Source organism: Exophiala oligosperma, assembly GCF_000835515.1.
Source record: "Exophiala oligosperma strain CBS 72588 unplaced genomic scaffold supercont1.2, whole genome shotgun sequence".
In the NCBI taxonomy this organism is placed as follows: Eukaryota; Fungi; Ascomycota; class Eurotiomycetes; order Chaetothyriales; family Herpotrichiellaceae; genus Exophiala; species Exophiala oligosperma.
The window spans coordinates 2933626-2948751 of record NW_015622819.1 but is presented as its reverse complement, the minus strand read 5'-3'; the positions used below and the strand labels follow the sequence as shown (position 1 = coordinate 2948751).

Sequence of the window (15126 nt, the reverse complement as noted above, 5' to 3'; positions counted from 1 at the left end):
TGGATTACTCATGTGCTGAGGCATAGCGGTCGACTACAAACCAACTCACAGCCTCCTTGGCTCAGACTTGCCTTTTGGTCTTCAACAGGTGGACTCGGCGGTTGTAGGTCTCACACAAAGTAGGACTACATCCAGCACGCGTCCAAATGCCTCAGAAGTATCTGTGATTTGTCATCACCGCCAGGGGAGGTTGAGTTGTGTTTGCGTCCTCGCCTATGCCAGAATAAGTCAAGGTAGACATGTCCTAGGTAGTCAGGCGGCAGCTGTTAGAATGTCGGTTCCTTTGGTGCGGCCTTTGCCAGCCTCCATTTTCGCAGTCCGCGCTCCAAATTGTATTGCTCTTTTCCTCTCTGTGGCTGTCCTCTTCAGACCCAGATGCCACGCAGCGAGCCGTAACAACATCTTCGCAGGCTCCAGGTCTTCCGGGTTACGAGCCACTCCTGTTGCTTCATGATGTTTGGGCACGGGTTTCCCCGGTCGGAAGCCAGCCTTTTCCCACACAGGCAAATCAAGGGAAAACCTGAAGAAATCTTCGTCCAAGTAGGGATACCGGATTTCTTTACCCCAACAGCTCATAACGCGATCATCACGGCCCAGGTTGCGGGAGCCAATCCTGTTGAAGTCCATCTCAAGCTCGTCTGCCAGTCCTCGAAATCCTTCCCGTGAAAAGGCAGCAGCATGCCTGGAGTAGCCGGCGTACAGCTCATCTGCGCCTAGGCCGGAGATCAGAACGCGTGCGGTTGACAAAAATGGTATTGGTTCAGAGCAAACATTGGAATGGACTTTCAGCAGCTCTCCTTGGCCTCGCGCAGCGAAGTACAGTGCCATCGCAATCGACAAATCCATCTCGGTGTTATGGGGATACATGAGTCGCATAATCATAGGCTTATGCGCGATTGATTCGGTGTAGGGAACGTTGATAGCCACAAATCTCCACTTCCTCTGCGGACATACTTCACAAATCTCTGCGAAGCTCGATCGGCCGGTGACTCGGTCGGGGCATAGCTCATATGCAGTTCCTTGGACGCTCCCCTTCGCTGCGAGCGAACGTGGATTTTCAAAAGCCACATTGAGCAGGTCAACGACCTCATCTGGTGGAAGAATCTCGTGGATGATACGGGCGAGAAGAGTGCAGTCAAGACCTCCAGAAAATAGTATGGCAACTTTTGCTGAATCGCCTGTCATCTGTGGATGGGAGTGGTCTCGGATGTCAACAGACCTAAGGATGAGCGATCTTCGAAGGTGTGTCAGCAGGTCATCAACGCTCTGCTGAGATGGAAGGGTTGCTATCTGTGTGTCAGGTAGGCTTTTGTTGATTGGATATGGTGCAGATGCCCACGGCAATTTCCCTCGTATCATTCCCCCTCCCGAAAACTGAAGAAAATGGATCGTTTCCGTTGAAATTTCAGATGGCGCCGCAGATTTGCCCAAAGTACTCGTACTGGTACTAGCTAGTGTCAGTGAACCATTGTCTCCTTGATTGATAAGGAGAGATCGACGTCCCAGCCTGTCGCGACCATAATACACAGTGGCGGTGGGAGCATCGTAGAAGACAAATGCGAACGGACCAGCTATCTGGGAAAGGACTTGAGTGATGCGATGTTGTCGCTCGGGTGAGTGAGGTAAAGAGATTTGAAGGAGATGCCAAATATAGGCGGAGTCGTTGCCCTCAATTGCAACACCGTCTGATTTCCACGCCTCACCATTCCAGCAAAAGACAGAGCGAGACAGAGGGTCATGAAGAGGTTGTTGCTGGATGTTTGCTCCTCGCAGTGCCAGCACGGAAGAGATGAAGGTCAAGTGCAGCTTCTCGTCACTGTCGCCATGGTAAGTGCTCTTCAAGACTTTGTAACTGTCTGGGCCTCGAGCATGGAGAGCATCTACAGCTTCTTGGTCTGGTAATATATGTCGGTTTTTGGCCACAGAGAAGAAGATGCCGCACATGAGTATCACCAATTCCTTCAGATAGGTACAGAGGAGTGGTGTTTTCGGAGAATCTGATATCTGTGAGGATGGTCCAAGTTCAAGTTGAAGAGACTAAAATTGAGCCAAGAGATGCCGCAGTCTGTGTAGCCTTTACGAAGTACGGACGAGGCGGTGATTTAGGCAGTCTCCCCGGCCTTGCGGTCCATTATGGTGCGCCTCATAGCCTGGCGAACCACTTGTAAGCAGCCCCAAGCACAGCCTAATGGGTCATAGTGCCGCCGAAACCGAAGCCTCCAATATCGTCATTCGAAGGTCAACGGGCGGCCTCATTACATCTTTATTACCGAGAATCCTAAACTATGCAGAGCGGATTGTTGGACACCATCAAAACACTTGAGCCTTCATCATCCTACGAATATCGACCCCTTGAAACTGTCATCTCTATGAAACACGGATAATCGAACCTAGGTCGCGTAAGACATATATCGACTTGGAAACGACCTCTTACTTTCCATGAGCATGCAATCATAACAAACGGGCTGCTGTTCAGCCGCTGGCTGGGACTAATTCAAATGAAACTCCCCTCGACTTCTCGTGTACAATTCTTTGATCATATTTGCTCATGTCGTCGCCCGATCATGCCAGGATGGCTCTGGCCGAGGGAAGTGAAGGATCATCAAATGCACAGGCCTTAATAGACCTTGAGGCCGAAGAAAAGGGCTCTGCCACTGTCGAGTCGAGGCCCAACGATGCTTCCATGACTCAAGGGAAAGAGGAGGATACAGGGCCTTCCCAGAAGCTCCAAGACCTTCGTATCGGCGACGATGCTCCCGCTACAACCGATGCGTCCAAGCTGCAGAAGCCCCTCCCTTCGACGCCGCCTCTTCTCCCTCAACCAGCGACCACGGCTCCAAAGCCCTACCGAGACCCGACGCCCAAGACTCCTACGATATCGAGGCATCCTTCTACAAAGGCTCCGGATGTTGATTACAATGAGAAAGACTCTGACTATACTCGAGACCCTCCAAACGGTCTGGCCAGCGCCTCGGGACAAAAATCTGGGCCAGATAACGATGCCGAGTCAGCTTCAGAGATACAAAGCATAATGGATCAATTCGATGATGCCTCTCTGGCGCCATCGAAGGAAGACATAATGTCTCCCAGGCATGAAATGGCTGGGCCTATACTTGGAATGGGCTCTCACTTTCCGCCCCGGAGGTCTAGCCTGGATCACATTCGATCAAGAGACATGGATCTGATAGCATCGTCACCAGTCGCAGCTCATGCGGAGAAGCCTCTGCCTTCACCTCCGTCAGACTCTGTAGAGAACGAAAAGGAAGCACTGAGAAGCCCCTCACTGAAGGGCACAAGTGCCCCTTCGACGACCTCTTTGCCGCATCAGCCACCACCTCCCGAACCAGAGCCGGAATTACCATTTGATTTTCATCGCTTTCTGGAACAACTTCGACATAAATCTGCGGATCCAGTGGCGAAGTTCTTGCGTTCGTTTCTAACAGAGTTTGGTAAGAAGCAATGGATGGTCCATGAACAAGTCAAGATTATAGGCGATTTTCTGGCCTTCATCACGAACAAGATGGCTATTTGCGACGTTTGGCGTGAGGTATCAGACAACGAATTTGAGAATGCTAAAGAGGGCATGGAGAAGCTCGTCATGAATAGACTTTATTCACAAACGTTCTCGCCTGCAATCCCTCCACCTCCGTCACTACCGGCGCGATCGCGATCGAGGGGTCGGCGGAAAGAGCAAGAAAAGAACCTGGGCGTTGGCAGACGTGGTCAACACCAAGAAGACGTCGAACGCGATGAGATCCTGGCCCAGAAGATACGCATCTACAGCTGGATTCGTGAAGAGCATCTGGACCTACCCCCAGTTGGTCCTAATGGTGAAAGATTCTTGAGATTGGCCCAACAAGAACTGCTGAAGATCAAGGGCTATCGAGCGCCAAGGGATAAGGTCATTTGTATCTTGAACTGCTGCAAGGTTATATTTGGATTACTCAAGAATGCAAAGAGCTCAGATACCTCGGCCGACTCTTTTGTGCCACTGCTGATCTACGTTGTGCTGCAAGCGAACCCCGAAAACCTGGTATCAAACGTTCAGTATATTCTGCGATTTCGAAATCAAGACAAACTCGGTGGCGAGGCAGGGTATTATCTCTCATCTTTGTCCGGGGCAATTCAGTTTATCGAGAATCTGGATCGCACGACTCTGACTGTCAGTGATGAAGACTTTGAACGGAACGTCGAGCTTGCAGTGTCAGAAATCGCTGCACAAAACCGTGAAGCCGAGGCCATAAGCCCTCGTGCATTATATCGAGAGAAGTCCAGCATTGCTGAACCAGAATTGACTCCGAGAAACTCGGTGGACGTCACGTCGACCAGTCCTATACGGAGAGATCCCAGCCGGATCAATAGTAATTCCGAGGGTGGTACCGACGATGGAGTGACCAGCATTCTACGTTCTATTCAAAAACCGCTCTCGACAATTGGTCGGATGTTTTCTGATCAAGACACTTCGCAGGAGCCGAGTGCGGCTCCGAGTCCCACCCCACAGCAACAGCAGCAGCATCAGCAAGGCGCCCGCCTGAGCCCATCAGTATTCCAGCCAGTTGGTGCCGACGGCAGAGTGCCATCTTACGACGCGCAAGAGGCAGCCGCGAGACAGGCAAGTGCTGAGGCAGCAGAAGCACGACGAATTCAAAAACAGGAACATAGAACTGTGGTCGAGACGTTGTGTGGCATGTTTCCGAACCTCGACAAAGAAGTGATTGACGACGTTGTCCGTCAGAAGGAAGGTCGAGTCGGTCTTGCGGTCGATGCTTGCTTGGCTCTGACTGCTGGAAGCTAGAAGCCGAACGCGTAACTAGAGTTCCGGTTTCGTCTTCTCTTCCTCTTTCATCTCAGGAGGAAAAGAGGGGGGAAAGCGAGGAATGAAGAAAGATTAATTCGGGGGCGGAACACGGAATGATCAAATCCGACGAATACCGTTCATGAGACACCAACGGACGTTCGCTTTGCATGTGCTATTTTACGCGACATATGGTCCGCTCAATCAGTCGTTCAGGCAGTAACCTCGGCCTGCTACGACTTGCACACGCAGGAGGACTATGAAGATCCAAAAACGCAGCATTTGACTGGTGGATTGAGGGTGAACCATTACTTTGATTGTTGAGGCTTGGACTCATCGTCTGTGAGAGCTTGCGGCAGGATCATCATCACCATCGGCAATCAATGGCTTAACACCAACGATAATGACTCGGTTGGTACTCTTGACACGCACAGGGGTCGCCTCAACGCGCGCATGCACCATTTTGGCTCCATGCAACTCGATCACGACCCCATCCAAGATCGGTTTCGTGGTCTCCGGAACAATCGATAAATTACTCGCGCGGTACGTGTTCAGTGGGAGCTTCTCTTTTCTGGCCGTCGGCTGCGTTGGAGAGAGCAAGGCAGGAAGAGAGAGAAGAGATCATAATTTCCTGACCTTGCACTATTGAGCCCAGTATTTTAACCCCTGCGAATTTACGCGGGCTCTGCCCGCAATGATACGGATAGATATACTACTGCGTGCGGATACTGGAACCATATTCCGTACATACCTAATAATTGAGCGCCTTCTTTTTCCTGATTCACTGACTTGTCTCGTCAGAATGATGTCGTGTCATGTCACAACCATCGTCGTGTAAATCAATGGATCTCTTCGTGATTTGTTTCAGTATGTACTGGAGAACACGGTCGTGTGAATCCAGGGCTGGGGGCGTTAATTGGGTCAGGTTGGGGGGGGGGGGGGTGGTACTTGGTGGTGGTCCGATGTCGAACGAACCACAAGGTTTGGTTGTCCGACTTCTCCGTATCGGGGATTGACCTGCCACGATTATCCCCGTCATATCCGATACCGCTCCGCAAAAGGTGTACAGTTTCGGGACCCCAACTGTCTTGATCGACAATGACCCAGCCTGTACTCTAAGAATGTACAAGTGCTTCTGAAATCAATTATCGAACTGATGTTTGTGTTGTGTGTGAGAGAGAGAGAGAGCGGGGCCAAGAAGTCAAACTAGTCAAAATTGAAGCGGGAAACATACTCTCTCGTGCATACACTTACAATAAGTAGTGGGATGGCTATCTTCGCCGGGGGGAGTGTGCGAAACACGTACTCCGGCCGAAAAAGTGATCACAAGGCTGGCCATCGGGGGTTACTCGTAGAGTCAATACTAAAGAGTAGATGTTGATAACATTTTGCGGCCTTTCCACCGGAGGTCAGGGTTCGAATTCTCGGAGCCTTGGGCGGATGGACGGCCCCCATCAGGTACTTTTACTTACTACCTGGATACAAACGGTTCTTTGCTCGAAACCTACCCGTTACCTGAGAGACCCGGTGGGTTTCTTTTTACATTTTGTTGGTTGTACTAGGAATGAACATTCGCGGTGTATGCTCCAAACGGGAGTAACAAAATGTAATCAGACGGTCATTGCAAAAAATAAACTCGAATATTCCGTGGCTTATGGTGGTTCATGGAAAAATCGGAACTATTCTTCATTGTCGAATCTACATAGATCCCGTGGAAACGGAAAAAGTCCGACTCCGATTCGTCTGTGATAACCGCGGTTAAACATTCGGAAGGTAAATATCGGCCGGTGGACTACTACAGAAAAGTCGCCTCAAAGTCCGATGCTCGGCAAGGCTGGAAACTGACCAAAAAAAAAAGAAAACCTTTCGGATCCGACACGAGGCATGGGTTGTAGTTCAGCATCAACGAATGAGGTCGCTAGGATATAGCCGTGAACTACCCTTTGTGCCGTGCCCGTTTCAAGGTCATTCATTACTAGTTGACGCCCAAGTTGGTTCGGAACGAGTTAGAGTAGGTGTTATGCGCGGTGTGCACACTGTTGAAAAGTTTAATGATTCAACAACGATGATCGATAATAATGAACCGTGCAGATCTTGTGTAAAAAAAAAGGTTACGGCGGCCCGGGTTGGCAGGGAATGGCTGTGTCAATGTGTTGCCCCTGTGTACTGTAGTAGTTCCTCCATACTTGCTCCCCCTGGGGTGACAAAAACTTCCCTCCTAAACACATCTTCCAGGAGACAGAAGGCGGCGTCGCCACCAACATCATCCATGCTGCTGAGTGATGGGACGCTGGCCCTGGGAATCAGAGAAGGGTCACTCGCATGAGATGTCGATGCAGCAGTGATGCCGCGATGAGCAGGTTAGCCAACGGATCCAAGATCGCCCTCCGGTCCAGATTAATCGCTCAAAGGCGCCAGTTAAGACCAAGAAACCTTTTTGGATTCACAATCAAGACTTTTCGTGAGAAGGGCCTCTCTAGGCAACGGAGACCAATGAACAATCCATGGGCTCGGAAAAAAAAGTAGCTAGCTGCTAACCATCTTTTGAGGGAGAGGGAGGGGGTCAGGACTCGTGCAAGGGTGTCATATCCGGGCGTTAAAGGACTTGGGGACCCCGCCCAAAGGTTCTAGGCAATGAAGCTGTGGGCCTGCCTACCATTATTCGTATGGCGTGTTGTCTCTTTCTCACACACAGATGATCAGAGTGGCATTCCTTTTGCACGGTGTTCTGCTTGTACTGTATGTACAGTCCATACCTACCTTGCCCTGAAAGTCATGCTGCTGTGTCGAATCTTGGGGGCGACGACGCTGACACATATCGCCCTCGTCCCCTCTGGAATTGCCCGGCTCTGACTCACACTGTGAACAAATCATTTAGCCAACCTCGGGTGACACCCAGACCTTTGTCCAGATTCAATGGTTGCTCGCACATTTATCACAAGAGATCTCGTTACTCACGTAGACAGGGATGCAAGTCTGACGTAGGGACTGCAGCTGAGGTCAGCGCCATGGGTGCAAGTGCCCACGGGGGGAGGGAGGGGGTTAGCTAGCATTACGCGCCCAACGATGTGTGTGGGTTACATGAGTATGACATTTACTTTTCGAGATCATCCACATAGGAAGTGCATGAACAAAAATGACAATTGATGTGTTGCAAGAGAAACTACCGCAAGTGGCCACGAAGTCACCGACAGTGTCGCCCAGCAAAAGGAAAACCAGTTGGGTGACGAATGGACAAACTGAATGTAAGCGAGGTGAACATGAGAGAAAAATAAAAGTCGCAGAGGCACATTCCTTTTAGATTGTTTTTGTTTCTGTCTGTGTAATTCGTCATCTGCGTATGATCGGTCCCACGGGTACGTTGTTCGTACATATATGATTGAAAAAAAAAATCGTCACAGGCATGGATACATTCTTATCCTCGCATGACATGAAACAACTCCGAAATATCATATTGCCAACGGGGAAAGGTCATCAGCTGCCTCTTCCAAGTCAAAAAAGTCGTCCACACTGAGCGCAGCGTGCACGGGCATGACAATCCCAGCAGGAGCCGTGTCTTCTTCTGCTTCTTCTCCTTCGTCCCCTTCTTCGGCGGTTGGACTGAGACCGGATGAATGTACGTCGTTCTCTCGCTCGCCGTTCGTCGTGACAGCGTACTCGTACCCTGAGAAATCGGTCGCCTCTACTTCGTGCCGCGACGGTGAGAACATGGTCTGGAATGAATCATTGCCGGCGCCGAAAAAGTTCGCAGGGTCAACACCACTCTCGTCCAAGTCTGGCATCTTTCGTTTCTCGCCAGACATGGACGCAAACATGTCACCGCTTTCGAGTGATGGATTTAGAAGATCGTTCATGAATCCTCGTTCGTGATCGGTCAGTCGTAGGCCATAGATCAAGTCGCTGAACGGGCCGGCAGACGCAGGCGGCGTCGTGCATGCCTCGCCCAAGTACTGTGGCGAGGATGTGTCTGTCGTCAGAGATCCAGGCGACGATATACTGTCCTCGTGGTTATTCTCGCGACGGGAGGTCATTGAGATTCGTCTTGGCTCTTCGGGTCTCGTAGTAGTATCGCTACTACACGTCGGACTACCAGGTAGCGAGTACCTCGATCGGTCCTTGGGGTGAAGATTGTGAAGGTAGACCTGCATGAGGCTGGGCTCGATGAAGGCGGGAAGGCAGGACTTTTGAACTGATGAAGAGTTGGATCTGACGGAGCTTGCTGACGGTGTTGGAGAGTTCCGAGGGACGGACTCGGAATTGGATCTCCTAATCTGTGTCGATTGTGTCGCGTATCGGGGGTTGATGCCGCGCTGCTGGCTCGACGTCGAGAGTCGGTGATGTCTTATGTCTGGAATGGCAGAACCGCTGTTCTGTCTTCGAACAGGTGCTGGCATGGTCCAGATCCTCTGCTGGTCTTGACTTGCACCATTGTCGAACTTTCTCCTCTTGGGAGCACTCTCCGGCCACTTGTTCCCGAGTGCCTCCAGCTGTTCGACGGGGAACAAACGTTCCAAGATTGACGCCATGGTGCCCTGGGTGGTTCTCTTGATGTACGTTGATACCCAAGGAGATCAGTCCGGTTGGATTGGTAGCAAGGTAACAAGTCAAGACGGAGAGAGCACCAGGTGTCTGCGTGTCGGATGCGGGCAACGACAGTAAGGACTAAGAACAAGAAAAAAAGAGTAGAAGTAAAAACATGTGGAGGGTAGACGGAAGAGGGTTTATAGTGTGACCGGGGATTCGAGGAAGAGCATAAGAAGACCAACAAATTACCCTTTTCCGGGGTCCTCAAGTCAAGTCCAGGATTTGCTCAACCTGGACATGCAAAGGCATGGGCTTGTTTACGGCCGGTTCGAGAAAGATGACTTTACTCCATACATAAACCTGGAACTAAGATTCCCGGGCCCGCGTCGGGCTCCAGAAATTCCAAGCTGATGCGGCGGAGGCGCAAGCCAGTCCGTGCTGCGGTGTCGTACGGTCATCGGATCTGGGGGAAGGAATTATTGCTTCTTAGCAAATTTGGCGGGCGGATGTACAGTACAGTTTTCCCACCCAAGGCGGCGGCGGCGTGCGGCTATCCACATTTAGAATTTCGCATGACATACGCAGCAGTACGAGGGCAGAGTTGATAAGAAGTGAACGCGCTATTTAGTGCATGTCTTGACTGGCGAATGGCACCGCACGTGAAGCGGCACAGAGTTGTCAACGAACAATAGGGGGCAAGGATTACTGCAAAAGAGGAAAATCATGGCGGAGTTGCTTCGGGGGCGGTTCCCAAGACCTTGGAGTCTCCGTAAGTCTCCGTACGCCCACGCTGATTGTTCCCAAGCTTGCACCTGGGGGTGGCAACAGGAATGGCCCATGATCCATTTCGAAAAACCCATAAAAATGGCATGATATCAAATCGACGCCAAACGGTCAGAAGGGATTCGATCATGACGGTATTTGCTCGGTCGTCAGGTTTGGATTGTGTCTGTGGACCGCTGCGTGAAGGCTTTCAAGCCAGAACTTACAAGAGATGTTTGTTACCAACTGTTCTGTTACTCAACTATCCAAAAAGCCCTTGTTTAGACCGTGCACGAGCTTCGACTGCGAGAACCCAATATTCAGAGTTGTCTAGTACAGTACCAGGCAGATTCTCGTAGCCCGTAGCACGAAAAGTTGGGCAGCCTGAACAAGTTCCGGTGTCGGGTCCACCGGGCCACGCAGTGACGCGACAACGTCCATCGGATCCGATAGCGGGCCATGCGGCCTTGCGGCCATGCACAACGACCCTTTGGAAATCAAACCTCCTTCCATGGATCTCAGATGATCATGCAGGGGGGTGGTGAAGCGATACAAGAGTGTGCATGATGGTGTGTTAGAAACCTCAACCAATAAACAAGTCTTCTCTCAGATTCGTACTTCCCGGTCACTGTCAGCCTTCATTCGCACCTAGCATGTTTTACATCTCGCCCCTCCTCAACCGTATTTAAGTACACGCCTATCCTCTGCGTCCTAATGCCCGGATACGAGTACGACATCAATGATATACATTCTGCTTGAGGTCATACCTCATGGCTCGATGTTATGACGGTGTCTAGTGGTGGTGCCGATGCCTTGACAGGGACATCGTCGCCCAAATATTATTCATCTCGCTTTATCATGACCGGTCGATCAAGTTTTACAACAACACTAGAAGGAGTCGGCACAGCTGAACGAGCTTGCTAGCAACGGATCGCCCCCATTGTACCGCGCCACCTTGGGCCAGAGACATACATTTCGAGTCATGTTCGCGCCCGTCAGCGGACTGGGAGCTTCACCGAACAAGACATCAGGCGCTGTGCCTTCTTCCACCCAGGCCACCAGAGCATCTAGGCCGCCTCGTGGCACCGGACCACGACCACCACCACAATGACCCACACCAGGGGGAAAGAAGAGCCGGTAAAAGTCGTTGACTCTCTCGTTACCACCCATGGCACCTTCGACCTGGAGACGATATTTGATGGTGTTGTTGATCATGATCCGCTCGTCGTTCATCCCGTGCCAGGATAAAAGTTTCCTGCCCGCATCTCGAAACTGCGAAAGATCCGAGTTGCTGGTGCCGATGACGCCGTCGTAGAGCGCGGGCGCCAGTGCGTAGAAGTCGGTCAACTGCTCCAGCGTCGTGGTCTCGAAATCGAAGCTCGGATCCTGCAGGATGAAATACTGCACCCAACTGTCAAGGATGGCATCCGGTTGATTGACCCACGTCCCGTTGACAAATTTTGTCGGTGCCATGGAGCTGTACATCATCCCCCAATCCATGCCATCCCACAGCTGTGTACCCCAAGGTGTTTTTGGTCCTTCGCGTATCTTGGCCACGACGGTGGCGGCGGCGGAAGTGATTGTATACTCTTCCTCGCCACATTTGGCCGTGGTCCCAACGAGCGAATGAGGGTCGAAGTTGCACGCTGCGACATCACTTATGATGCCATCGGAGACGCCATCCAAGGCATCACATGCCGCAATACTCGCATTCTGAAACGCACTGTATTCGCACGGTGAGGGGTACGTCTTGAGCGAGTTCATCAAGAAATGCGCCCAATTCATGGTCAAGGTAAATGTTGGCCAGTACAGCGCGGGGCCGTTGGCCAGGATTCCGTCGTAGTCGAGCGGATACTTCTGTGCCAGCATGTATCCTTGACGTCCACCAGTCGAGCACCCGTTGAAATACGCGCGCGGCGCTTTGCCGTAAAAGCTCTGTGCCACCGCCTTGCCCACGACAGCAGTTTCATGCAGGGCACGCGACGAGAAGTCCACGAGCAAACCCCAGTTCACATCGCCCGACGATGTCAATGCGTCGGGGTTGAGTACACCCCCGCTGGCGGAGATATTGCCACCGTCTGTCGTGGCAGCAGCCCACCCTTGTGACACTGCGTATGCCAGTGCTCGTCCACCAGGGTATCCCGCCAGCCAACCGCCTCCACCAACGCCTTGGAATCGTCCATTCCACCCTTCTAGAGGCAGCCAGACGTTGATATTAACAGTGTCGTCGTCTCCAGGATGAGTAAGGCTGACATTCACATCACACACACTGATGCCCTCCACGGAGGTGACTTCCTCCAACCCGGCAGGAGTGGCAAACCCTGTTCTGGCATTGGTCAGGGAGATGTTGTACCTCTCCGCTGTAGTGATCGAAATGACCTTGGCAGCGAGAACCACTGGAGCTGGTATAGCTGAACATGCCACGGCTGTGGAGGATTTCAAGGCTGCACCGCCAACAGCAATACCACATGAAGTGATGAGATAAATGAGCCAGAGCAACGAGTAGGCCATTCTGGAATATTGCAATCGTACAAAGCAAAACGTGGGGAATTAGACATCGCCCTGATGCCAGGTACAATGAAGTTTTATGGTTATATGCCTGGCTCATAAAAGCAACGGCTCGATACACTGAACTCTTCGGTGACTAGACATCGTCCATTGTTGATTGTTGAAGACAAGCTCAAAGTTTCTCGGTTGTCGTGAGTCGCAAACGCGTTTGGTTCCTTGTCTAAGCTCCATTATTTCGCAGCTATCAACCTTACCTGAAAAGCACGACTGGTGAGTATCGAAGTCTTGATTTTTCGTGGATGGCCGAAGCGGAGAAAGTTCAGCCATACCCCAGACTATGCCGATAGTTGGGGTTTGGCGCTGAATAGTATTTTCGGTTTCATTAGATGGCTAGAACAGATTGAGGAGTGATGCGACAAGTCGTTCACCAGCAACGGACTGGAGAGGCGCTGGAGAGTCGAACGGGGATCTGAGGTTCATTTCTCCGCCGATACGGACGAGTGCATACCTCGCACTTACTCTGCTCGGGTACCGCATCTCGCAATACCCTGTGATTGGATTCCGTAATTCCCTTGAGCACTTCCTTTGTCCTTGGCAAGCTCTGATGAGGTCGATACGGACGAACACGTTTGAGCCGAGGAGGCTGCAAATCAATACCTGCTCTTCTTCTTGGGTGGTTTGTTGAGGATACTTGAGGCGGAGATTTGAACTGGTTATAGCGGCGAGAGAGAGGCATGTCCGAGGCTGATTAGATAAGGTGGAATACATGCCGCTACAAGGGATCGAGTATCTATACTCAACCGAATATAGAATAGCCTGGCTTGGCTTCCAAACCTCAACTCATAAGTGTACGGAGTATCCATATCGAAATCGGCCACATCACCATAACAAGATCGAACGTGAGGTACGGATCACGAGGCCGAAAGAAAAGACGTGCTCTTAGCCCTACTGTGAACGTTCACAGCTTTCTTCAACCATATAACTGTGGAACATGGATATCGCAAGTGCCGCAAATCCAGAGTTACGGCAGTCGTTGGCACCGAGACTCGTAAGTATGCTATAGCGGCTACACTATAACCTGGGTTAGCCACGAGGAATTTGGACAAAACTTGCGACGAATTGTCTCTCAATTTCAAGAGACGTGGTCACATCAGAGAAACTTGGACTATTGCATGTTGCGAAAGAAATTTAACGCATTGATAAGTGTGGTCATTTTCATCATTCGGGTATGCCACCAAGTGACTGAGGAATCGGCCATCGGTTTCTCGAAATATTACGACAGTGGATTTTGCGACTAGGACTGGAGATGGAGAATTCGAGGTAAGGCCTGTGGAATCCGTAAAGTTGCCCCAGCCAAAGGTGAAGGTGGGTTCCCGAACATCCATCAACAATTTTTATATCATCCTTCGTGCAGGTTTGTTTCTCAGTACACCCAGACTCGAGCATTCAAGTCTCCACTTGCTGCAGTCTTCTTGTTGAGCCGTCCATAGTGCAGCCTCAGGCCGATTGCCAGAAGAGCCGAGACGAAGCTGCAGACGGCACACACTATATTTCCAGTCGGAAAGCCACGGGGTGCCTCCTGTGCCCTCCAGATCCAGACCGAGACCACCGAGGCCAAACCGACGCCGGCGCTGTTGAGAGCCGCACAGAGGCCGACGGTGCGCTGCCCAGGCGCGTTGCAGGTGACCCAGCCGGCGAGAGGTGCGAGGGTTGGGAACGCCCCACAGGACGCCAGGAGCAGACACCCGTACCGAGCCCTATAGGCGTGGGCCGGCAGGATGACGCACGCCAGGAATCCGATGCCGCCCAGCGTCGCCGTCAGAGCCGCATGGTATCCGCGCGCATTAAACTTATCACCCGAATAAGCTACGATCAGTGACACGACGAAGCCGATACTCCAAGCCGGCACCGTCATCAACTGTGCGTGAATCGAAGTGTATCCCAGTCCGTTGACGATTGTGGGACAGAAATACACCAGTGAGCTGAATACGACAACATCGAGGAACTGTGGTTTGAGGTTTGACGGTTTAGACACTCGCGCTCGAGAGGAGAAGTGAGAGAAGGGTGGGGAATTGTGGAAGCACTTACAAACGCCATGTAATGTGCAATCATTCGAGGACTCAAGGCCTCGAGGATCTCGTGCCGACTGGCACGTTCTCTCGTGAACGACGACTGCTGCTCGTCTAGCCGGTCGATGGCGAATTGCCTCTCTTCTGGTTTGAGCCATTTCGACGTGGACGGGTAGTCTGGAAGGAAGAAGAACAAGAGAGCCGTGGAGAAGATGGTGATCAGGCCTTCAATCACAAAGAGCCACTGCCAGCCCTTGAGACCGGCACGTCGGTTGATGAGGGCGACCCCATACGCGAGACATCCTCCGAAGGCGCCCGAGAGGGTGGTGCCGGCCGAGAAGAAGGCAATTCGAAACGATCGTTCTTCTTGCCTGTACCAAAATGTGATGTAGTAGACGATCCCTGTGGACCATGAAAAAGAGCATCAGAGTCAGTATGACGGCCACACCCCTGTCGACTTTCACAATT

The 15126-nt window shown here is 51.6% G+C and overlaps 3 protein-coding genes across 3 annotated transcripts; 1 reads left to right on the top strand and 2 right to left on the bottom strand.

The window, feature by feature from the left end:
- Positions 1 to 252: 252 nt before the first annotated feature.
- Positions 253 to 1944, bottom strand: PV06_02470 (uncharacterized protein; the record flags this gene model as incomplete). The annotated part of the gene is made up of 1 exon (XM_016403157.1): positions 253 to 1944. The coding sequence occupies one exon, from the start codon at positions 1942 to 1944 to the stop codon at positions 253 to 255; it is 1692 nt and encodes a 563-aa protein (XP_016267054.1).
- A 331-nt stretch (positions 1945 to 2275) lies between these two features.
- PV06_02469 (uncharacterized protein) lies at positions 2276 to 5572 on the top strand. The gene has a single exon (XM_016403156.1). It carries the CDS (start codon positions 2549 to 2551, stop codon positions 4793 to 4795), a length of 2247 nt encoding a protein of 748 aa, XP_016267053.1. The 5' UTR covers positions 2276 to 2548; the 3' UTR covers positions 4796 to 5572.
- Positions 5573 to 8115: 2543 nt separating this feature from the next.
- On the bottom strand, positions 8116 to 9463 carry PV06_02468 (uncharacterized protein). The gene has a single exon (XM_016403155.1). It carries the CDS (start codon positions 9319 to 9321, stop codon positions 8245 to 8247), a length of 1077 nt encoding a protein of 358 aa, XP_016267052.1. The 5' UTR covers positions 9322 to 9463; the 3' UTR covers positions 8116 to 8244.
- Positions 9464 to 15126: the final 5663 nt, after the last annotated feature.